Source organism: Typopeltis vanoorti, chromosome 9 (assembly GCF_054136105.1).
Source record: "Typopeltis vanoorti isolate ZY-2024b chromosome 9, IOZ_Tvanoo_1.0, whole genome shotgun sequence".
In the NCBI taxonomy this organism is placed as follows: Eukaryota; Metazoa; Arthropoda; class Arachnida; order Uropygi; family Thelyphonidae; genus Typopeltis; species Typopeltis vanoorti.
In genome coordinates, this window is record NC_143557.1 from 12421120 (window position 1) to 12439553 (window position 18434).

An 18434-nucleotide genomic window follows, 5' to 3' on the forward strand; every position below is an offset into this window, starting at 1 on the left:
CCATGTAAAAAAAATTTGTATAAGCAGGACTAATCCGTAGGTAACATTATACTGTAAAGTGGTTTTCATTTGTTTTTCATTCCCTGTTCATTTTATTCATACTTTATTCAAAAAAAACTTTTTTTGAAAGGCACCGAACATTAATCGCGCACACAAGAAAAATACTAGGTGCCGACATTGCCTTCAGATATAGAGATATTGAGAATATGATACCCCTCAGCAGCATGAGAAGTGTAAGGCACAGGCTAGGAAAGTGGTGAATGTAGCGAGGAAGGAAAAACTGGCATATGGCTAGAGATTGGATGAAGCAGTAAAGCAAACCCTAGAATTCTACTGTTAGTTTGCTGCTACTACCACCACTGGTCTTAACAGACACTTATGCACCCACAACCTTCCAACTATTCTTGGACTCTGCAACTGTAAAAACTCGAAAAAACAGAGTTTCCGGGTGAAAAAACCCTCCAACCTCCATATGAGACCAGCTAACTCACCCTTCGTCGAAAGAGACCAGATAAAGGATCCTCACATCGCTGACAGGAATCAAACCCAGGTCTTTCTAACCAAAGGGCTTGGTCTATAATGACTGAGCTACAGAGGCTCACTGTTAGGTTGTTAGAAAAAGAAAATATGAATATAGAAAGCTGACTTTAATTGCTGGAGATGGAACATGGGCACAGTACCGTGTAATGAAAATATTCAATGAATATTTCATTAGAACATATCATGTGGGAGGGAGGGGTTATGAGTAGTGGTGAATAAAAATAGGAAGGAAGAGAGAAGACTAACAGTTCAATAATGGGAAGTGTTTAGAATGTTAAGTGACATTGATGTTAATAAGGCTGCAGGATTGGATGAGATATCACCACATACATTAAGGAATGTGCAAAAGAGCTGGCAGTGCTCTTTACTTAGTTGACAACAGAAGCAGCTTCCCTGAAGAGTAGAAAGAGAGAAGAAAAAAAGTTCCACTACATCAGGGAGAATCCAAGTCAACAGGTCTGGCTACTACAGCCTAGGTTATATATCAGTTGTACTGATGAAGGTGTTAGAGAGGCTGATCAGAGATACAATGCAAATATAATTGATGAAAATGGAAATCATTCAAGAGCACAGCATGTGTTTGTCAAGGTGAAAGTCTTGCTTTAGTAACTTGGTTACATTTTATAAGGTGGTTAGTGTAGAATGTAGCACAGGAGATGCTTATAAAGTGATTTATCTGCATTCTGCTACAGCATTTGATCAAGTACCAAACGATAAACTACTGTTAAAACTGAGCATGATGAGAATGAATAGTCAGTTGGTAGCTTGGTTACAAGGATAGCTGACTGACAGGAGCCAGCGAGTGTCATATATGGGGGTGCAATATCCCAAAAGGTGATGAGAGAGATACCGCAGAATTCTGTGGTACCCCACTCAGATCACTGTTATTTAATTTATACATCAATGTTATAGTTCTAGGTGTGAGAGGATATAGTAATGTGTTTGCTGACGATGCTAAATTAGGAAGAGCAATGTCAGGAAGTTCTGATGTGATGTTATTAAGAATATTTGAATAGGCTGGTGCTTTGGGGTAAAGAATGGCAGTGTCATTTTAATGCTGCTAAGTGTAAAGTCATGCAATCTGGCTGGATAAAATGGAATTCAGTTTATCATATTTCTGGCTTTGCTTCAGGAGTAGCAGGGAGTGAAGGATCAGGGGGACCTTGCTGGAAAAAGAAAAAAAAAAAGGAGATTTTTTGCATGGCAGGTGGTGAATGAGTGGAATGCATTGCAGTGGGTGGCGAGTACTGCAAGACTGAATATCTTCAAGGCATTCACAGACCACAATCATTACCATAGTGATTATGATCTTTTAAATGTACGACTTCCTCTAAGGAGTCTTGAAACTCCATGGATGCTAGAATTACTACTAATAGTCCATTCTCTTGTGAACTCAGCTATGAATGAGATACGACCAAGTAAACACAGTTTCATGACATGTCTCAGGAGTGTTTGGATGTCATTTGCTGGTATCATTTATCCCTTCCTATTGATGTCCTTGTAATGAAGGATGAATATACTAGAGTTTAATAAATTCTAAATGTCTATGCATGTATCAGCCATTATAAAAATATAAAAAAGGCGAAACTGTCACAATGTTGGAAGCAAGTATTATATATCTTTCTGAGTTTATCCTATTAAGCACTACAATCAAAGGTTTAAATCCATATCTGATGAAACAGTTCCAATCCATTATACCTCCATCACAAAGCTTCACAGATGGGATAATGCACTTGAACATAACATGTTTCCCCCAGGCATTGGATCTTCACATTCACTCACCTGCCCATCAATATAATTTGTCACAACAACCAAAGTGTTATATAAAGCTTTTCTTGAGAGATAAATATATAAAGCACTGTACAAATAGTCAACAGCATTGACTCTTGAAATTTGTTCGTCTAGTTTTCTTTGTAATGTGCAAACACTGGAGAGGGTCCAGAGACAATTATCAAAGGAAACATCATGGAATGCTGGTTATATTATATGAGTTAGATGAATGTAAAATTGTAGTGAACATGTAGAAAAGAGGTGTTGTGGAGATTTATAAGTTAGTGAGGAAATTTTACCAGATTACACAATGAGATTATAAAAAGACTAACAACTTCATTTCACATTACAGTACCACTTGTGCAAACTCATGTGAAGCAAGCTGAGTGTGCCAAAGAGTTCCCAGTTCCAGTTCTCTCATTATCAGTTTTCTTCATAACTGGGCCAGGAACTAAGTCATGCACTTAGTTTTATGTGTTAGTCTCATGCAGCTTACATATGAGAGATAATTATCTTAAGCAGTATGTGATCGAAGCAACTGGAGGCTTTAATGTTTTCAATTTGGTGATAACTTCACAAGATGTAGTTGTTAATGAATTGTTGACGATGCGCCGGTTGGTGAGAGTGATCATGAGGTACTTGTTTGGGAAGTGAAACAAGAAAAGTTACAGCCAAAAATTAATACATGTGGAAGTATAAAGTAGGTGATTATACAAAACTCTGTAGTCAGTTAGCATCAGTATGTTGGGGAGATGAACTGAGCAGAAAACGTTGATAATGCATGAAAACTCAAAAGGTAGTATCTGACAAAAGCAATGTATGACTGCATACCAAGAGTGAAGCAAGTAAATAGAATAAGAGTGAAATGGATAAACAGTGAAATCAAGCATGCTATGTTGGAATAAAATGTTATGGAAGAGGTTCAGATACCATCTGAACGATACCATCAATGGTATCGTTCAGATGGTATCTGATCGATGAACGATGGATCAGATTGCCTCTCTGATTTTTTGAGACACTGACTGATGTAGCAGTGTCTCAAAAAAGAAGAGTAACCAATGGTGTGCCCCAGGATTCCATTCTTGGATCCCTGTTGTTTTACTTGTTTCTAAACGATATATCACGTGGACTGACTGGGGATCTTCAGTTGTTTGCTGATGATACACAGTTGGGAAGAATTATAAGTAGTACTGCTGACGTTAATTCTCTTCAGAAAGGTTTGAATACTGTTTATTTGAACAGAAGAGAGGGCTTATAGTTTTAATATCAATATGCAAGGTGTTGGATTTTGGAGTGCAGAAATATAAGGCTGTGTACTATATCGATGGTGCCTTACTGTAGAAATGGATGAGATTAGAAATATGGGAGTGATGGTTGAGAGTAGACTGAATTTTAGATGGCATATTGCTAATGATGCAAAGGCTGTATATCATAGCGCTGCTGTGTTAAGAAGTATTCTAACATGCAGGGATAAGGAAGTGTTTGTGCCACTGTATAACACACTGGTCAGACCACACTTGGCCTACTGTGCTCAGATCTGGTCATCTGATTTTCAGAGTGATGTGAGGATATTGGAGAGGGTTCAGAGACGAGTGACGAAGACAATGCCGGAACTTTGGGGTGCACGCAACGGAGAAGGTTGAAGAATGGGCATTGCAGAGTATGGGTCAAAGCTATATAACTGAGATAAGATCTCTTTACATAGTCTTTAAGGGAATGCAGAGCACCGACAAGGACTTCTGAATTAATGACCAATTCTTACCTTCTCGTGGTGCACCCTGTCAGGTATCTATCTGAATGGTGAACGAACAAGGATGGGCTGGCAATTTGGGATTTAGCCAACTAAATTGTTTTCTTACTGGCTTAAACCAAAATATAAAATGATGGTACAATATGACAGAATTCCATGCTGGCTGGGGCATCACCCGGTTAAAGAAGGCCCACGTTGTTTTCACCAGGAAACGAGGGCAAACAGCAAAATGTCAGCTAATGGAACAAATCCTGAAACATACGCCGACTTAACATCACCAGAGTTCAAGATTAATACATCAACATAAGAAGTCTGATTAGCAAAGAAATGGAGCTAGCTGAGGAATTGGATAAGTACCAGATTGACATAATAGGGGTGACTGAAATAAAAAATAAAAAAAATCTGGTGCGATTTTTCTTATAAATATCAAATACAAAATGTTATATTCAGGCAATGACAATTGGGGGAAAGAAGGTGTAGCTATAGTATTGAACGCAAAATACAAGGCTAATCTTGTTGATTAATTCTTGATTAATTTGTGGGCAATTTAATCTTGATTAAATTTGCCCTCATCACTGTACTTGAATCGCAAGCAATATCAAGTACAGTGATGTGGGCAAATATCACAATGGGGAACTGGACAATGAGACTTATTTGTGCCTACTGTCCCACAGAAGGTTCTACTAAGGTAGAAGTGGAGGAATTTATTGAGACTTTAGAAAAAGCAACTGACACAATGAAAAAAGAAAAGTTGGTCCTTGTTGGAGATCTAACCAGCAAAGTAGGAAATGATTGTCTGACATACAAAAATATTTTGGAAAAATTTGGAGAAAAGAGCAAAGCTAATAATAATGGCAAGTACCTGTTGGATTTCTGCTCAGGACATGGACTGGTTATTACTAACACAATGTTCCAACATAAAAATGTGCACAAATTTGCTTGGAAAGAAGATGGAAGGAATAAGAAAAGTCTCATTGAATATGTTATTGTTGAAAGTAATGTTTCTCTCTGGTGCAGGACACTAGAGTGTACAGAGGATTTTACACTTTAAGTAATCACTATTTAGTCTGAGCAAAATAAAACTGAATTTCATATTGAAAAGAATAACATGTAAGAAAGTTTTAAAGTGAATAAAAGTTGAGCAGCTCTCTGATGTGAACTGCAGACTAAAATACACAAACAGTATTCAAGAAAAAATGAAGTTTAAAAACAGGAATCAAGCCTTGGAGATCTAGTAGTAAGCACTGAAGAAAACATTGACTGATTCAGCCAGAAAGGCATGTGATGAGGTTGTCCGCAAGGATAGAAAAATCAGAACTCCATGGTGGACACCGGAAGTATGGCAAATAAGTCAGCTTGTGCTCTTAGAGAATACAGAAACAAATGTAAGAAAGCTAAGCACCGTAAAACTGACCTGATTTTCCCTTTCAGTCATTTCTGACCAAAGGTGACTTTGTAGGCATTGTCCACAAAGTATTCCTGGTGAGATTTTTATAGTTTAGTTCACCATTGCTTTTCTCAACTCCCCCCAATTTTATCCTGGCTCAGGACCAGCATGTGAGTGGGATGTATTCATGACTGTAATCCATGTGTGTTCACAGGGCCGGTTTGCCTGTTCTGGGAGACGAAAACCCAAGTCACGAGTTTCCAAGTGAAAAAAAACTCTTACCTCCATAAGAGACCGGCTAACTCACCTTTAATTGAAAGAGATCAGATAAAGGTTCCTCAAGCCAATGACTGGAATCGAACCAAGGTATTTCCGACCAGAGCTTTGTCTATTCTGACAAATTTCAGCTACTTTAACAAATTTATGTTTATCATCCTCCTCCATCCATCTAAAGCAGATTGAAATTACTATGAACAGCATTCTAGTCCAATCTATCTGTGGCCAAGTCATTTTAAATTTCTCTAAGCATTCAGACCACTTACACTTGTTTTCTATCAATTTCCTTCTAGGTCTTTCCAGGTGTATCTTTCCTTCTACTCCCCCATTTTGAAAAATTTGAGGAAAGCTTTTAGCATGCATTCTGTATACATGCCTATACACTACTGCTTAAACTTGTTTGAGAAAATTCTTGACACCTTAGGCAATGTTATTTGAGCTCTCTCTCCTCTAAAATTCACCACTTCTTTTCAGAATTTGCTTCTCCTTGTTCTTACCATATGAAAAATTCTCCCATAGATCTCAACAGCTTGAATGTCTCTATCTGCTATCCACCAAACTCTGCAGACACAACTTCAATCTTTCTGCTAACCAATGTTCCATAATTCTATCATTTTTTAACTTGCTGTTGTGTCTTCTCTAAAGTTGCATTATCTCAATGATCAGATCTCAGCAAAGTAATCTAAATGTGGTCTGACAAGGACTTTATACAATGGAACAAATGCTTTCTTAGCTGTACTGGTCAACATCCTTATTGCAACAATCCTCTGGACAAATTTCTATCCACTCAACCAAGATCTTTCTCTGATCCATTTCCTGCAGTATGTTTCTACCAAAAAAGTATATACCTCCAACACATGGATCCTAAATAACAAAAGTTTGGACTTATCTCTGTTAAAAACTAACATTCCATTCATTTGCCCACTTTTCACCCTCATCAAATACAAAAAAAGATACATCAGCATTAATATTAACAGCTCACTCTAGCTTCATATTATCTGCAAATAATTGCATATCTTCCTACAATCCACCGAGATGATGAACAGAAATGTCTTAGTACCAAGTCCTTTACTGTAAACAAAATATCAACTGTTTTAGAATAGCTATGTAAGCTACCACATTTTTTTTTTTTTAAATAGAGATGGAAATGAAGACTTACAAATATAACAAGACAATAACTGGGAATTTACATCAGACTGATAAAATATTTCCCATAAAGGAGATAACAGAAAGATCTGTTTAAATTCAAAAATATAGAAAGGAATCATACTCCTTGTATCAAATTTCCATAAGGAACCTGCTTTTGTGTACTAGCACAGTTTTTTTCCCAGTGCACTCTATGTTGGTCAAGATGGCATACCATGAACATGAACAATCAGTAACACCAGATTGTTCAAGTTCATGGTACTGGACATGTGATTTATATTCCTTGCGACAGACACCTGCAGATCCACCAGACTGTCTGAAACGAAATGAGACAAGCCACAGAACCAAGAGATCTGGTAGATCCCTGGAAAGTTGAGTGGAGGAAGACTGAACGTCTTCAGGTGAGGAAATAAATGTAGAAACCTATCTGATAGCATGAAAAGATATCAATACTGAGGTCTTGGAATGTTAGCAATATATTCAGATATTCCCTTAATAAATGTACTTAAGCTCATGGTACTGGACATGTGCCACATTTTTTAAAGGAATATGCTGTAGAAACTGACAGTGCTTTACCTGTTTGGTGTATGATAGCATAACCATCTAAGCCAGATTTCATATCTTGACCAAAGTAATCTTAAAACTTTTATACAAAAGCAGATTCCTTATAAAACATTTATACAAAGAGAGCTATAAGGCCTTTCTACATTTTCTGAATTTAAACAGATCAGATGACCTCTTCAGTTATCTCAGTCATATGAAATATTATTTTATCAATTCTCCTGTAAATTCTTAATTACTGCCTTATTTGTATATTTTTTTAATTAGGAATTTGTTGTTCATTTGCTGTCTTACACTTTTTGAAATACTTCCATTATTTGTTTTTTTTTAAATGTGTTCCACTGTAAATGCACTGAAGATGCCTTAGTAAGACAAAAATACATCTATTAAATTCATTCTTATGCAAGTCATAGTTTGACTGTATTTTCAAGAAATATTACCTTGTCATGTGACACCTTGTCAAATGCCTTTGCAAAACACAGAAAAATTACAGCATATGCCTTTCCTTATCAATTACCGTTTTTAATTTAAAAAAACAAACAATTCAAGAGTGCCCCTTAACAAATCCATGCTAACCTGCCCAGATAATCTTACCTTCATCTGCCCAATTCAACATAATATAAGGCACTACAAAATTTCTCCAAAATCATAAACACAGAAGCAATACAAAGTGCATATGATGTGATGCATCCATTCTACCACCATTATTCTACAGTCACAATTCTGTCCTTTCACTTTTAAGAATTCTTCCAGCGCAAGCCTTCCATTAAAGAGGTTATCAGCACTGCCAGTTCTACAGCATATTTCCTTAAAAATGTGGCAAAATCTCATCCAGTCCCATTGCCTTACTGACATCTGGCATACTTAGTATTCTTCTTCTTCCACATCCTGTATGCAGACTGGAACAACCTCCAAGTTTTCTTAGATCATCTAAATAACTTTCATCACAACAAATTCACCTTTGAGCTAGAAGTTAACAATTGTCTTTCTTTTTTAGACATAAAGTTAACCAAATCAGACATGATGGTAAGCTTCGATGTAATTTCGCTTTTCACCAATGACCAACTCAGGGGGTTCTCACTCTTCTCAGTCCTTCAGTTTTTCCTCTCCATCTCTAAGAATAATTCATACTGTATCAGGATGAAATACTCTAATAACATGATCATTAAAATTTACTATGTCATTTGTATTCATCCCCCAACAAGGCCATTAATTCATCATTTATTCTACTGGTCACATACTGACAGAACCTCTAAAGATTTTTCTTGAATCATAACTGAAAACTGAAATTCAGGGAGCATATTGTAAAGGTGGTGAAGGTAACCCAGAGGATTGCTGCCATACTGAGAAGGACGCTGACCTGCAGAGATAAAAGAGTTATCGTTCCATTGTATAAGACCCTGATCAGACTACACTTAGACTATTGTTCTCAGAATTGGTCCCCAGGATTTGAAGGAAATTAACTGTGGAAAGGGTACAGAGGCAGATAACAAATATGGTGTCAGGACTGTACAATGTTGGTTATGAGGATCGGCTGAGGGAATGTGGACTGCAGAGTTTGATAGATAGAAGGAGAGGTGATATGATTGAGACTTTTAAACTGTTGAGAGGTAGTTACAGGTTGACACTGGGGAGTTCTTTCGCTTGGTGGAATTGTGAGAAGGAGCAATGAGGGGCCATCCCTGGAAGTTACGAAAGGAAGCTGTGAGCAAGAGGGTGAGGAGTGGTTTCTTTGCATGGAGTGTGTTTGAACTGTGGAATGCATTGTGTGATAGAGTGGTGGTGAGAGCAAGAACAATCTTTTCTAGGGAGGACCTCCCATGATGAGTCTTTTGACTCCAGGAGGCCTGAATAATAATAATAATAAGGCGTATTTCTCATCATCATCAAATTCCTGATATATACCCTCAAGGAGTTTTACAGGTTATGATAGTACTACATGAAAAATTTACACCATTACTAGCTTTCTATTTTATATATTTTAATATGATATTGCCATTGATGCCATCTGTTCATGCCTCTAGTCCTGAAAAAGATTAGGGGCACCTGTTCATGTGCCTAATCTTTCTCAGGACTTGCATATCTGTGGTCTCTAGTCTTTGGTCAAGTGTTTTAATCCTGACCCAACACTCAGATCCATACGTTAAAATTGGCTTGAATACCGTCTTGTATGAAGCTAATTTCTCTCTTATTCCACATAAAATTATTCAGTTGACTTTCTACCATACCAGCTTTGTTGATTCCGTTGTATATTTCCATATTTAATTTACCATCTTCACTAAAAATCATGTCTAAGTAGCTGAAATGTTTTACTTATTCTGTAGGTTCTCCATTTACAATGCAGTTGATATTTTCAATGTTTCTGCCTATTTTCATTGTCTTTGTCTTTTTAATGCTGACCTTCATACCCTATCTATTACAACAGTCATTCAATGTAATAAGGGAATCTTGCAGACTTATTTAGAAGTATAACATCATCTGCATAAAGCAAAGAGCTAACATTAACATCTCCAATTTTGATATCAGGTTTAATACCACTCTCCTTCATAATGTGATCCATATAGATAATGAATAACAGAAGGGATAATGTGCATCCTTGTCTGACACCAGAGTGAACATTAAACCACCTTCCTGTACTCCCTTGAATTCTAACTGCTGACTTACAACTTAAATAAAGACTAAGTATTGCTTGATATAATGCTCCACTGACACCATATAACTGTAGCGTTTTGAACAGCTCCTCTCTTGGCACCTTGTCATATGCCTTTTCCAGATCTACAAAACTTAAATACAGATCTTTGTTATATTCCCATGATTTCTCAACTATCTGTTGTAAAGTGAAAATCTGATCCTGACATCCTCTATTTGCCCTGATTCCAGTTTGTTCTTCACCAAGCTTCTCTTCCACAATCATTCTCAACCGTTTCTCAAGTAAACTTGCATACCAGGAAATCTTACCAGGAAAGCTCAGTAGAGAAATAACTTATAATTCTCACATCCAGTTTTATATATGTGTACTATGAGAACTCTACTCCAATCATCTGGAATTCGTCCCTCTGTCCAGGCCTGCTGAACTATGCAGTGCAGCCAGTGTAAGACTCTTAAACCTCCATACTTGAGCATTTCTGGTCGAATATCATCTAATCCTACTGCCTTTCCACATTAAAGGCTTTTAATGGGTTTTTCTACTTCAGGTATGGATATGTATTCCTGACTGCATGCCTGGTCAGTGTTTTTTTACCAATGTGTTGTCATCACTGTTTGTTTCATTTAGCAATTTTTCGATGTAATTACTCCATACTTCAAGTCTATCTTTTTCTCCTGCTTTCATGTCACCTTTATAATCTCTAATTCCTTTTACAGTACTCTTTCCTCCATTTCTGAGCTTCTTCAACAACCTCCAGAATATCTTGCCACCTTCTTGATATTTATTTTCTATGTTCTTACCAAAGTCCTCCCATGACTTTTGTTTAGCTATTTTTACACAGAGTTTAGCTTTCTTACATTTGTCTCTGTATTCTCTAAGAGCACCAGCTGACTTATTTGGCTGAGCTTTTAATATGCTTTCTTCTTTTCCTTCACTGCCTCTAACTTCCTTTGGCCACCATGGAGTTCTGATTTTTCTATCCTTGTAGACAACCTCACCACATGCCTCTCTGGCTAAATCAATCCATGTTTTATCCTGCTAAAAACTAAATATTTCAAATCCTCTGTACACTCTTGTGTCCTGAACCAATGTGAAAACATCACTATCTACTATAACAGTCAATGAGACTTATCTTTTTCCTTGCTCTTTCTCTCCGTGTGAATTTATGCCTATTTTAATGTTGGAACATTGTGTTAGTAATAACCAGTCCATATCCTGAGCAGAAAACCAACAGGTGTTTTCCATTATTATTATTAGCTTTGCTGTTTTCTCCAAATTTTCCCAAAATATTTTTGTATGTCTCACAATCATTTCCTACTCTGCTATTTAGATCCCCAACAAGGACCAACTTTTCCTTTTTCATTGTGTCACTTGCTTTTTCTAAATCTTAAAAAAATTCCTCTACTTCCACCCTAGTAGAACTTTCTATGGGACCATAAGCACAAATAAGTCTCATTGTCCAGTTCCCAATTCTCATATCTCTGCCCACATCACTATACTTCAGACTGCCTGCCATTCAAGAAAATTAGCCTCATATTTAGTGTTAAATACTATGGCTACTCCTTTTCCTTGATTTTCACTGCCTGAATATAACATTTTGTTTAAGTTAAGGGATATTACATCCCATATTGTTTCTTAGCCGAATAAGAAACTCAAAGTTTCATGCCGAATATAGAAACTATATAAAGTTCGGCGATTCCAAGCATAAGCAAATACCTGGATAGTGCAGCACCTGACCTGTTTGGTAGTGCAAACTGAGGCAGTTCATAGTAAGGGTGGAGCAAGCTCCAATCACTATTCTTGGTATTTACCCATAATGTGAACTTAGCTCCTAGGAGCTGTATTACTGTTTTACATTATGAGAGAAGGTCACTACCCAGACCGGTTTCAACCTTTATTTAGGTCTCATCAGTGAGTAGGTAGACCTAGTTAATACCAAGTTTGTAGCGAACAGAATTTGCATCCCTTATATGAGAACTGCCAAGAAGGTGTCCTAATAAATTACTAATTATATGAAGAGCCAAATGCTTCGATTCGGCGACATGAACTTATTTAAGTTAAGGGATATTACAGTAATACAGCTCCTAGGAGCTAAGTTCACATTATGGGTAAATACCAGGAATAGTGATCGGAGCTTGCTCCACCCTTACTATGAGCTGCCTCAGTTTGCACTACCAAATGGATCAGGTGTTGCACTATCCAGGTATTTGCTTATGCTTGGAATCGCCGAACTTTAAATAGTTTCTATATTCGGCATGAAACTCTTTGAGTTTCTTATTCGGCTAAGAAACAATATGGGATGTAATATCCCTTAACTTAAATAAGTTCATGTCGCCGAATTGAAGCCGTTGGCTCTTCATAAAAGTAGTAACATTTTGTATTTATTGCTCAGAAAGATCACCAGATTTTGCCTTTTTTGTTTCAATCTGGTACTTATCCAATTCCTCAGCTGGCTCCATTTGTTTGCCATTCAGGCTTCTTATGTTAATAGTACCAATCCTGAACTCTGGTGATGTTGAGTTGGGGTGAGTTTTAGGATTTGTTCCAATAGTTGACTTTTTACTGTTTGTCCTGGTTCCCTGGTTTCACCAGGGAACTAGGACAAACAGCGAAATAGTCATTAACCAGGTGACACCCATGCCGGCATGAAATTCTGGTTTAAGCCAATAAGAATACAATTTGGTTGGCTAAATCCCAAATTGCCAGCCCATCCTAGTTCATTCAGTATCTGGGTAGATACCTAACATGGTGCACCACAAGAAGGTGAGGATTGGACATTAGGTCGGAAGTCCTGGTTGGTTCTCCGCATTCCTTTAAAGGCTATTTAAAGGAACTATCTCAAATTATCCTATATATACTATAATTCCACACACGTCACTTTTTTTTGGTACTTCTATTCATTCTTCTAGTCGAGAATATGTAATTATATTTCAAGGCTTATTTCTTCTCAATCTAATTTTTGAGAATTGAAGATGGGGTGGGGGAAAGTTACAGAAAAAAGTGTACCAGTAGTAGAGCGTTATATTCCTGATGATGCAACTACTTTCATCGATTCAGAAACTATCTCAAATTATCCCCCCCACACACACACGACTCCAAGACCGAGATAACATATAAAGATTTTAATGATAAATACTACTAGTTTCGGCATATAGCAGCCTTCTTCAGGTATTTATAAAGGAAAGGAATACTAATAAACATTGAATTATTTAAACAAACTGGAAATTACAGGTACAAATTGCCTCACATAATCGATACATAAAAACGTCGTATTTTTCAAGTTGTTCCAACTGGCGTGCCATTGTTTGTTGCAATTATGCGTGCAGGTTCACGTGAACGCCAATATTGAATAACTGCAGCATGGCTATCTGGGATGTTATAACTTAAATTATTATTTAAGTGGACCGGGTTCAGTAGGATTTCCCTTGATTCTACGATTTTCCTTTCAAACTCATCTTCACAGTGAAAAATATTTTCTGATCTATTCCAGCATACAGAGTGGCTTTGTTGGTCATCATTAGGATTATTTGAAAAAAGAACATGACTGGATAACGCAGTTGCATGAGATCTTTTGTATGAGATGTCTCTCTTATGCTCTTCTATGCGTTGTTCAATAGATTTGTTAGTTTGACCAAAGTTTGGGATATTGCAATCACACCACAATTTATATACTCCAGGGTACTTAAGGTTGTGATGAGTAGGTTTTGGATGGCTGATTAGAGAGCGGATTTTTGGAAGTGTGGTGAAGAAGGTCCTGATATTATATTTTTAAGGACTTTAGCTATTTTCTTAGAGACTGTGCTAATGTATGGAATGGAGATGCTACCTTTAAAATTAATAGTCTCTGTTGTGCACTGCTTAGGAGGGTTCAGAAGAAATTTCTTAATTGTTTTTTCAGAATATCCATTTTGTTTAAAAATAAGAGTGAGGCAATTCATTTCTTTTTGTAGTTCATCTTGTTCATTTAAGAGAGAACGTGCTCTGTGTCCTAAGGTAGATATAATCCCAAGTTTTTGTGGCGGAAAATGATGAGAAAGATTATGCAGATATCTATTGGTATGCGTAGGTTTTCTGTACATAGAGATTTTTAATCTTTCAGAGCATCGTGTAAGCATAACATCCAAAAAAGGTAAAGAGTTATTATTTTCTATATCAGCAGTAAATTTTATATTAGGATGTTGGATGTTTAGATGACGAAGAAAATCTGTGAGAGCTGTGTGCCCGTGATTCCAAATAATGAATATATCATCAACATATCTTTTCCAAACTTTTGGTTTAAATGAGAAGGAAGATATGGCTTTCTTTTCAAAGTCTTCAAGGAAGATGTTAGCTAGCACTGGGGACAAAGGGTTGCCCATTGCCAGGCCTTGTTTTTGTTGGTAAATGGAGTCCTTATATCTGAAGTAACCAGAATGAATGCAATGCTTTAATAAAGTGAACATTTTTTTGGATAATTTGTCCTGTAGTAATGTAAGTACCTCGTCCGTAGGAACGTTAGTAAATAAAGATATAATGTCAAAACTAGCTAGAATATCATTATCATCGATGGGAATATCTTTAATATGAGAAACAAAATCTGTGGTGTTTTTGATGAAAGATGAAGATTTATTGGAGAAACACTTGAGGTACTTTGCTAAATATTTTGAAAGTTTATATGTAGGTGAATCAATTCCTTCCACAATTGGGCGAAGAGGGATGTTTTCTTTATGAATTTTTGGAACTCCATAGATGCGTGGGATAAGAGGATGTAGAGAGCGTAATGAGAGGCGAATATTATGAGGAAGTTCACTCGCAGTCTTTAACAAGTTGTTTGTACGGTTTTGTAATTCTCTTGTAGGATCTTCCTGAAGAATTGAATATATTGAACTATCTTCAAGTAATTGAAGCATTATGATTATGTTATGCTTACACGATGCTCTGAAAGATTAAAAATCTCTATGTACAGAAAACCTACGCATACCAATAGATATCTGCATAATCTTTCTCATCATTTTCCACCACAAAAACTTGGGATTATATCTACCTTAGGACACAGAGCACGTTCTCTCTTAAATGAACAAGATGAACTACAAAAAGAAATGAATCACCTCAATCTTATTTTTAAACAAAATGGATACTCTGAAAAAACAATTAAGAAATTTCTTCTGAACCCTCCTAAGCAGTGCACAACAGAGACTATTAATTTTAAAGGTAGCATCTCCATTCCATACATTAGCACAGTCTCTAAGAAAATAGCTAAAGTCCTTAAAAATATAATATCAGGACCTTCTTCACCACACTTCCAAAAATCCGCTCTCTAATCAGCCATCCAAAACCTACTCATCACAACCTTAAGTACCCTGGAGTATATAAATTGTGGTGTGATTGCAATATCCCAAACTTTGGTCAAACTAACAAATCTATTGAACAACGCATAGAAGAGCATAAGAGAGACATCTCATACAAAAGATCTCATGCAACTGCGTTATCCAGCCATGTTCTTTTTTCAAATAATCCTAATGATGACCAACAAAGCCACTCTGTATGCTGGAATAGATCAGAAAATATTTTTCACTGTGAAGATGAGTTTGAAAGGAAAATCGTAGAATCAAGGGAAATCCTACTGAACCCGGTCCACTTAAATAATAATTTAAGTTATAACATCCCAGATAGCCATGCTGCAGTTATTCAATATTGGCGTTCACGTGAACTTGCATGCACAATTGCAACAAACAATGGCACGCCAGTTGGAACAACTTGAAAAATACAACGTTTTTATGTATCGATTATGTGAGGCAATTTGTAACCTGTAATTTCCAGTTTGTTTAAATAATTCAATGTTTATTAGTATTCCTTTCCTTTATAAATACCTGAAGAAGGCTGCTATATGCCGAAACTAGTAGTATTTATCATTAAAATCTTTATATGTTATCTCGGTCTTGGAGTCATTAAATCTATTTTTTTCAAATGTATAACAACCGAGTAAAAGCTGATCGCCACATATATATATATATATATATATATATATATATATATATATATATATATATATACACACCATAATTCCACATACATCACTTTTCTTGGTACTTTTATTCATTCTTCTAGCCGAGAGTATGTAATTATATTTCAAGGGATCAGAACGCCATCTGAGATATGCAATATCAAGCCAAATGTCATTGTATAAGCTGAGTCACACTTTAAACTTTGGTTTCAAAGGCAAGCAATGTCTACCACTTAACTGCAAAACAATAAATATTTATCCTTGTTTCAGAAAAGAGAAACCTACCAACCCAGCCCAACGGACTTACCACAAAATGAAGAAGTGCGAGATAAACACAAAAAGCTTAACCACAATCAGAAATGTTAAAACCAACAAATTAATTTAATAATTTTAATAAGTCTGTTGTATGCACTACAAATAGTTAATGTTTATAAATATCTTCACTTTAAAAGATGCACTTCATAGTGCAAACAGAGGCAAAAATGAGAAGTAAAGGTGATCTGAAGTAGGTGTATCTTTGCCTGTCTCAGCTAATACGCCCATTTCCCCCCCCTCCACCACCAAACACACAACCAAAATCTGTGTTAGCATGAGAATTTATGACAATCACTAGCAGTAGAGAATATTATACTGCACGATTGAATTATCAGATATGAATTACAAAATTTTATGTTACATATTTTACATTTCATCTTCATTTTCAACTAAATTCTTATATTATCAAAGTTTATATCTCTATAGTAATTTCGTGAAAAAATAACGTAGTCATGTATCATACTTAAAATTTTTCCTTCACTAGATCACAAATCACCCCCAGATGATGAAAGAACAATGATATACCAAATAGTGTCGTAAATATTATTGGCATATGCCACTTAAATGAAACAATTTCACATGGACGTATAAGTTAAAAATACCTTACCACATTTAACATCTGAAAGCATGAGGAGAAATAAGAGAAGATTTAAACACTCAACAAAAAATGGTAGGGGTGTCTTACCTTACAACCACGATGATTGCGGAACCAAGACTAATTATCAATTCTTTCTACCATTCGAGATGGTACTTTCAACATAAATAATCATTTTAAAATATAATTTTTTTTGCTTAAGTTGAAAGTGATACATTAACAGAGATAGGCACTGAAATACGATGTGAACTGTCTTAAAATAAGATCTTGCAGTCCAAGCACCGTGGATGTAAATCAAGCATTGCCCAAGTTCTGATATTTTCTATTAAGAATAAAAACCACAGCTGTATTTAATTTGACATGATATATTTATACAACACAGATTGCTAGCTTTCATTATAAGTGTTCATCACTCATATAATAGTAAGCTATGTTGATTAATATAAAGCAGCTCGTACAATGAAGAAATAATTCCACTTTATATATCTTACCCTGACTACGAGATATGCTGCTCCTATAATCCGCCATATTTGGTGTTAAGGACGCAGCACGGTTAAGCCTATCTTCTAACCGAAGGAAGCAGCACTCGGGTGCTACCGCCAACACCGGTGTAGAAGCTCGAAGGCATGCACACTGTCAAAAACAGACTATCCTACAATGGTGCGCTTACAAAGTATACTTTTTAAACCGTCCTTTGATCCATTTAACTGCAGTTACCTTTTAGATATTAATATTTGAATATCATACACAAAAAACCAACACATCACACATAAACAACTGTACACCAACTTGTCCACATTCATATTGCCACAACTACCTTCCTGCATCAATCATTTGGGTATGCAGAGACACCTAACGAGTCCAAAATATTAATGTTATGATATTATTTTCTTGAGGCACGAGCATTTTACATAGCAAAAGTATGAGAAGCAAATACTGTATAAAAATACAGAAGAGTTTTACAAGGGTCTTAATAATCAATAATTAGTACGGACTGTTAACTATATGAATATTTTTCACTTCTAACGAGAATATCTTTGGCTATGAAAACCACTTTCATAATCTGATGCATATGAATCCTTTGCCGCCTGGTCCAAGAGAATCATAGTGCATCTACTCGTCCATTTATAACGAAGACTTAACATTATTTTAAAATATGAACGAATTGCTCATGCATAATTTTAACTTAAGCAAACATTGCAAAGTATACCTTATTGGTCCACCTGTTTCTGTATGTCAGGTCTGACCTGCTTATCTAAAATATTTACAATTACTACAGAGATACTGATAACACAATAATTATACCCCTTAATCCTTGCACCAACCTAAGATTTATATTTCTTCATATGATATGCTTCATGAGATAACATTAATGCCAAATGTAACGAGTTAAAAATATCAAATAATAATAACATCATCAGTACAACTACAATGGTGTACTGATGATGTGGATCATCAGTACAT

General features: G+C 36.1%; 1 protein-coding gene across 2 annotated transcripts in view; it reads right to left on the reverse strand.

Annotated features, from left to right (window-relative positions):
• Mkk4 (dual specificity mitogen-activated protein kinase kinase 4) overlaps nucleotides 1-17783 on the reverse strand; it is a 356130-nt gene extending 338347 nt beyond the window's left edge. For both annotated transcript variants that reach the window (XM_090398396.1, XM_090398395.1), the window contains exon 1: nucleotides 17462-17783. In XM_090398396.1, coding sequence (XP_090254522.1) covers nucleotides 17462-17498 — 37 coding nt within the window. In that variant the 5' untranslated portion in view covers nucleotides 17499-17783. The remainder of the gene's footprint in view (nucleotides 1-17461) is intronic.
• Nucleotides 17784-18434: the final 651 nt, after the last annotated feature.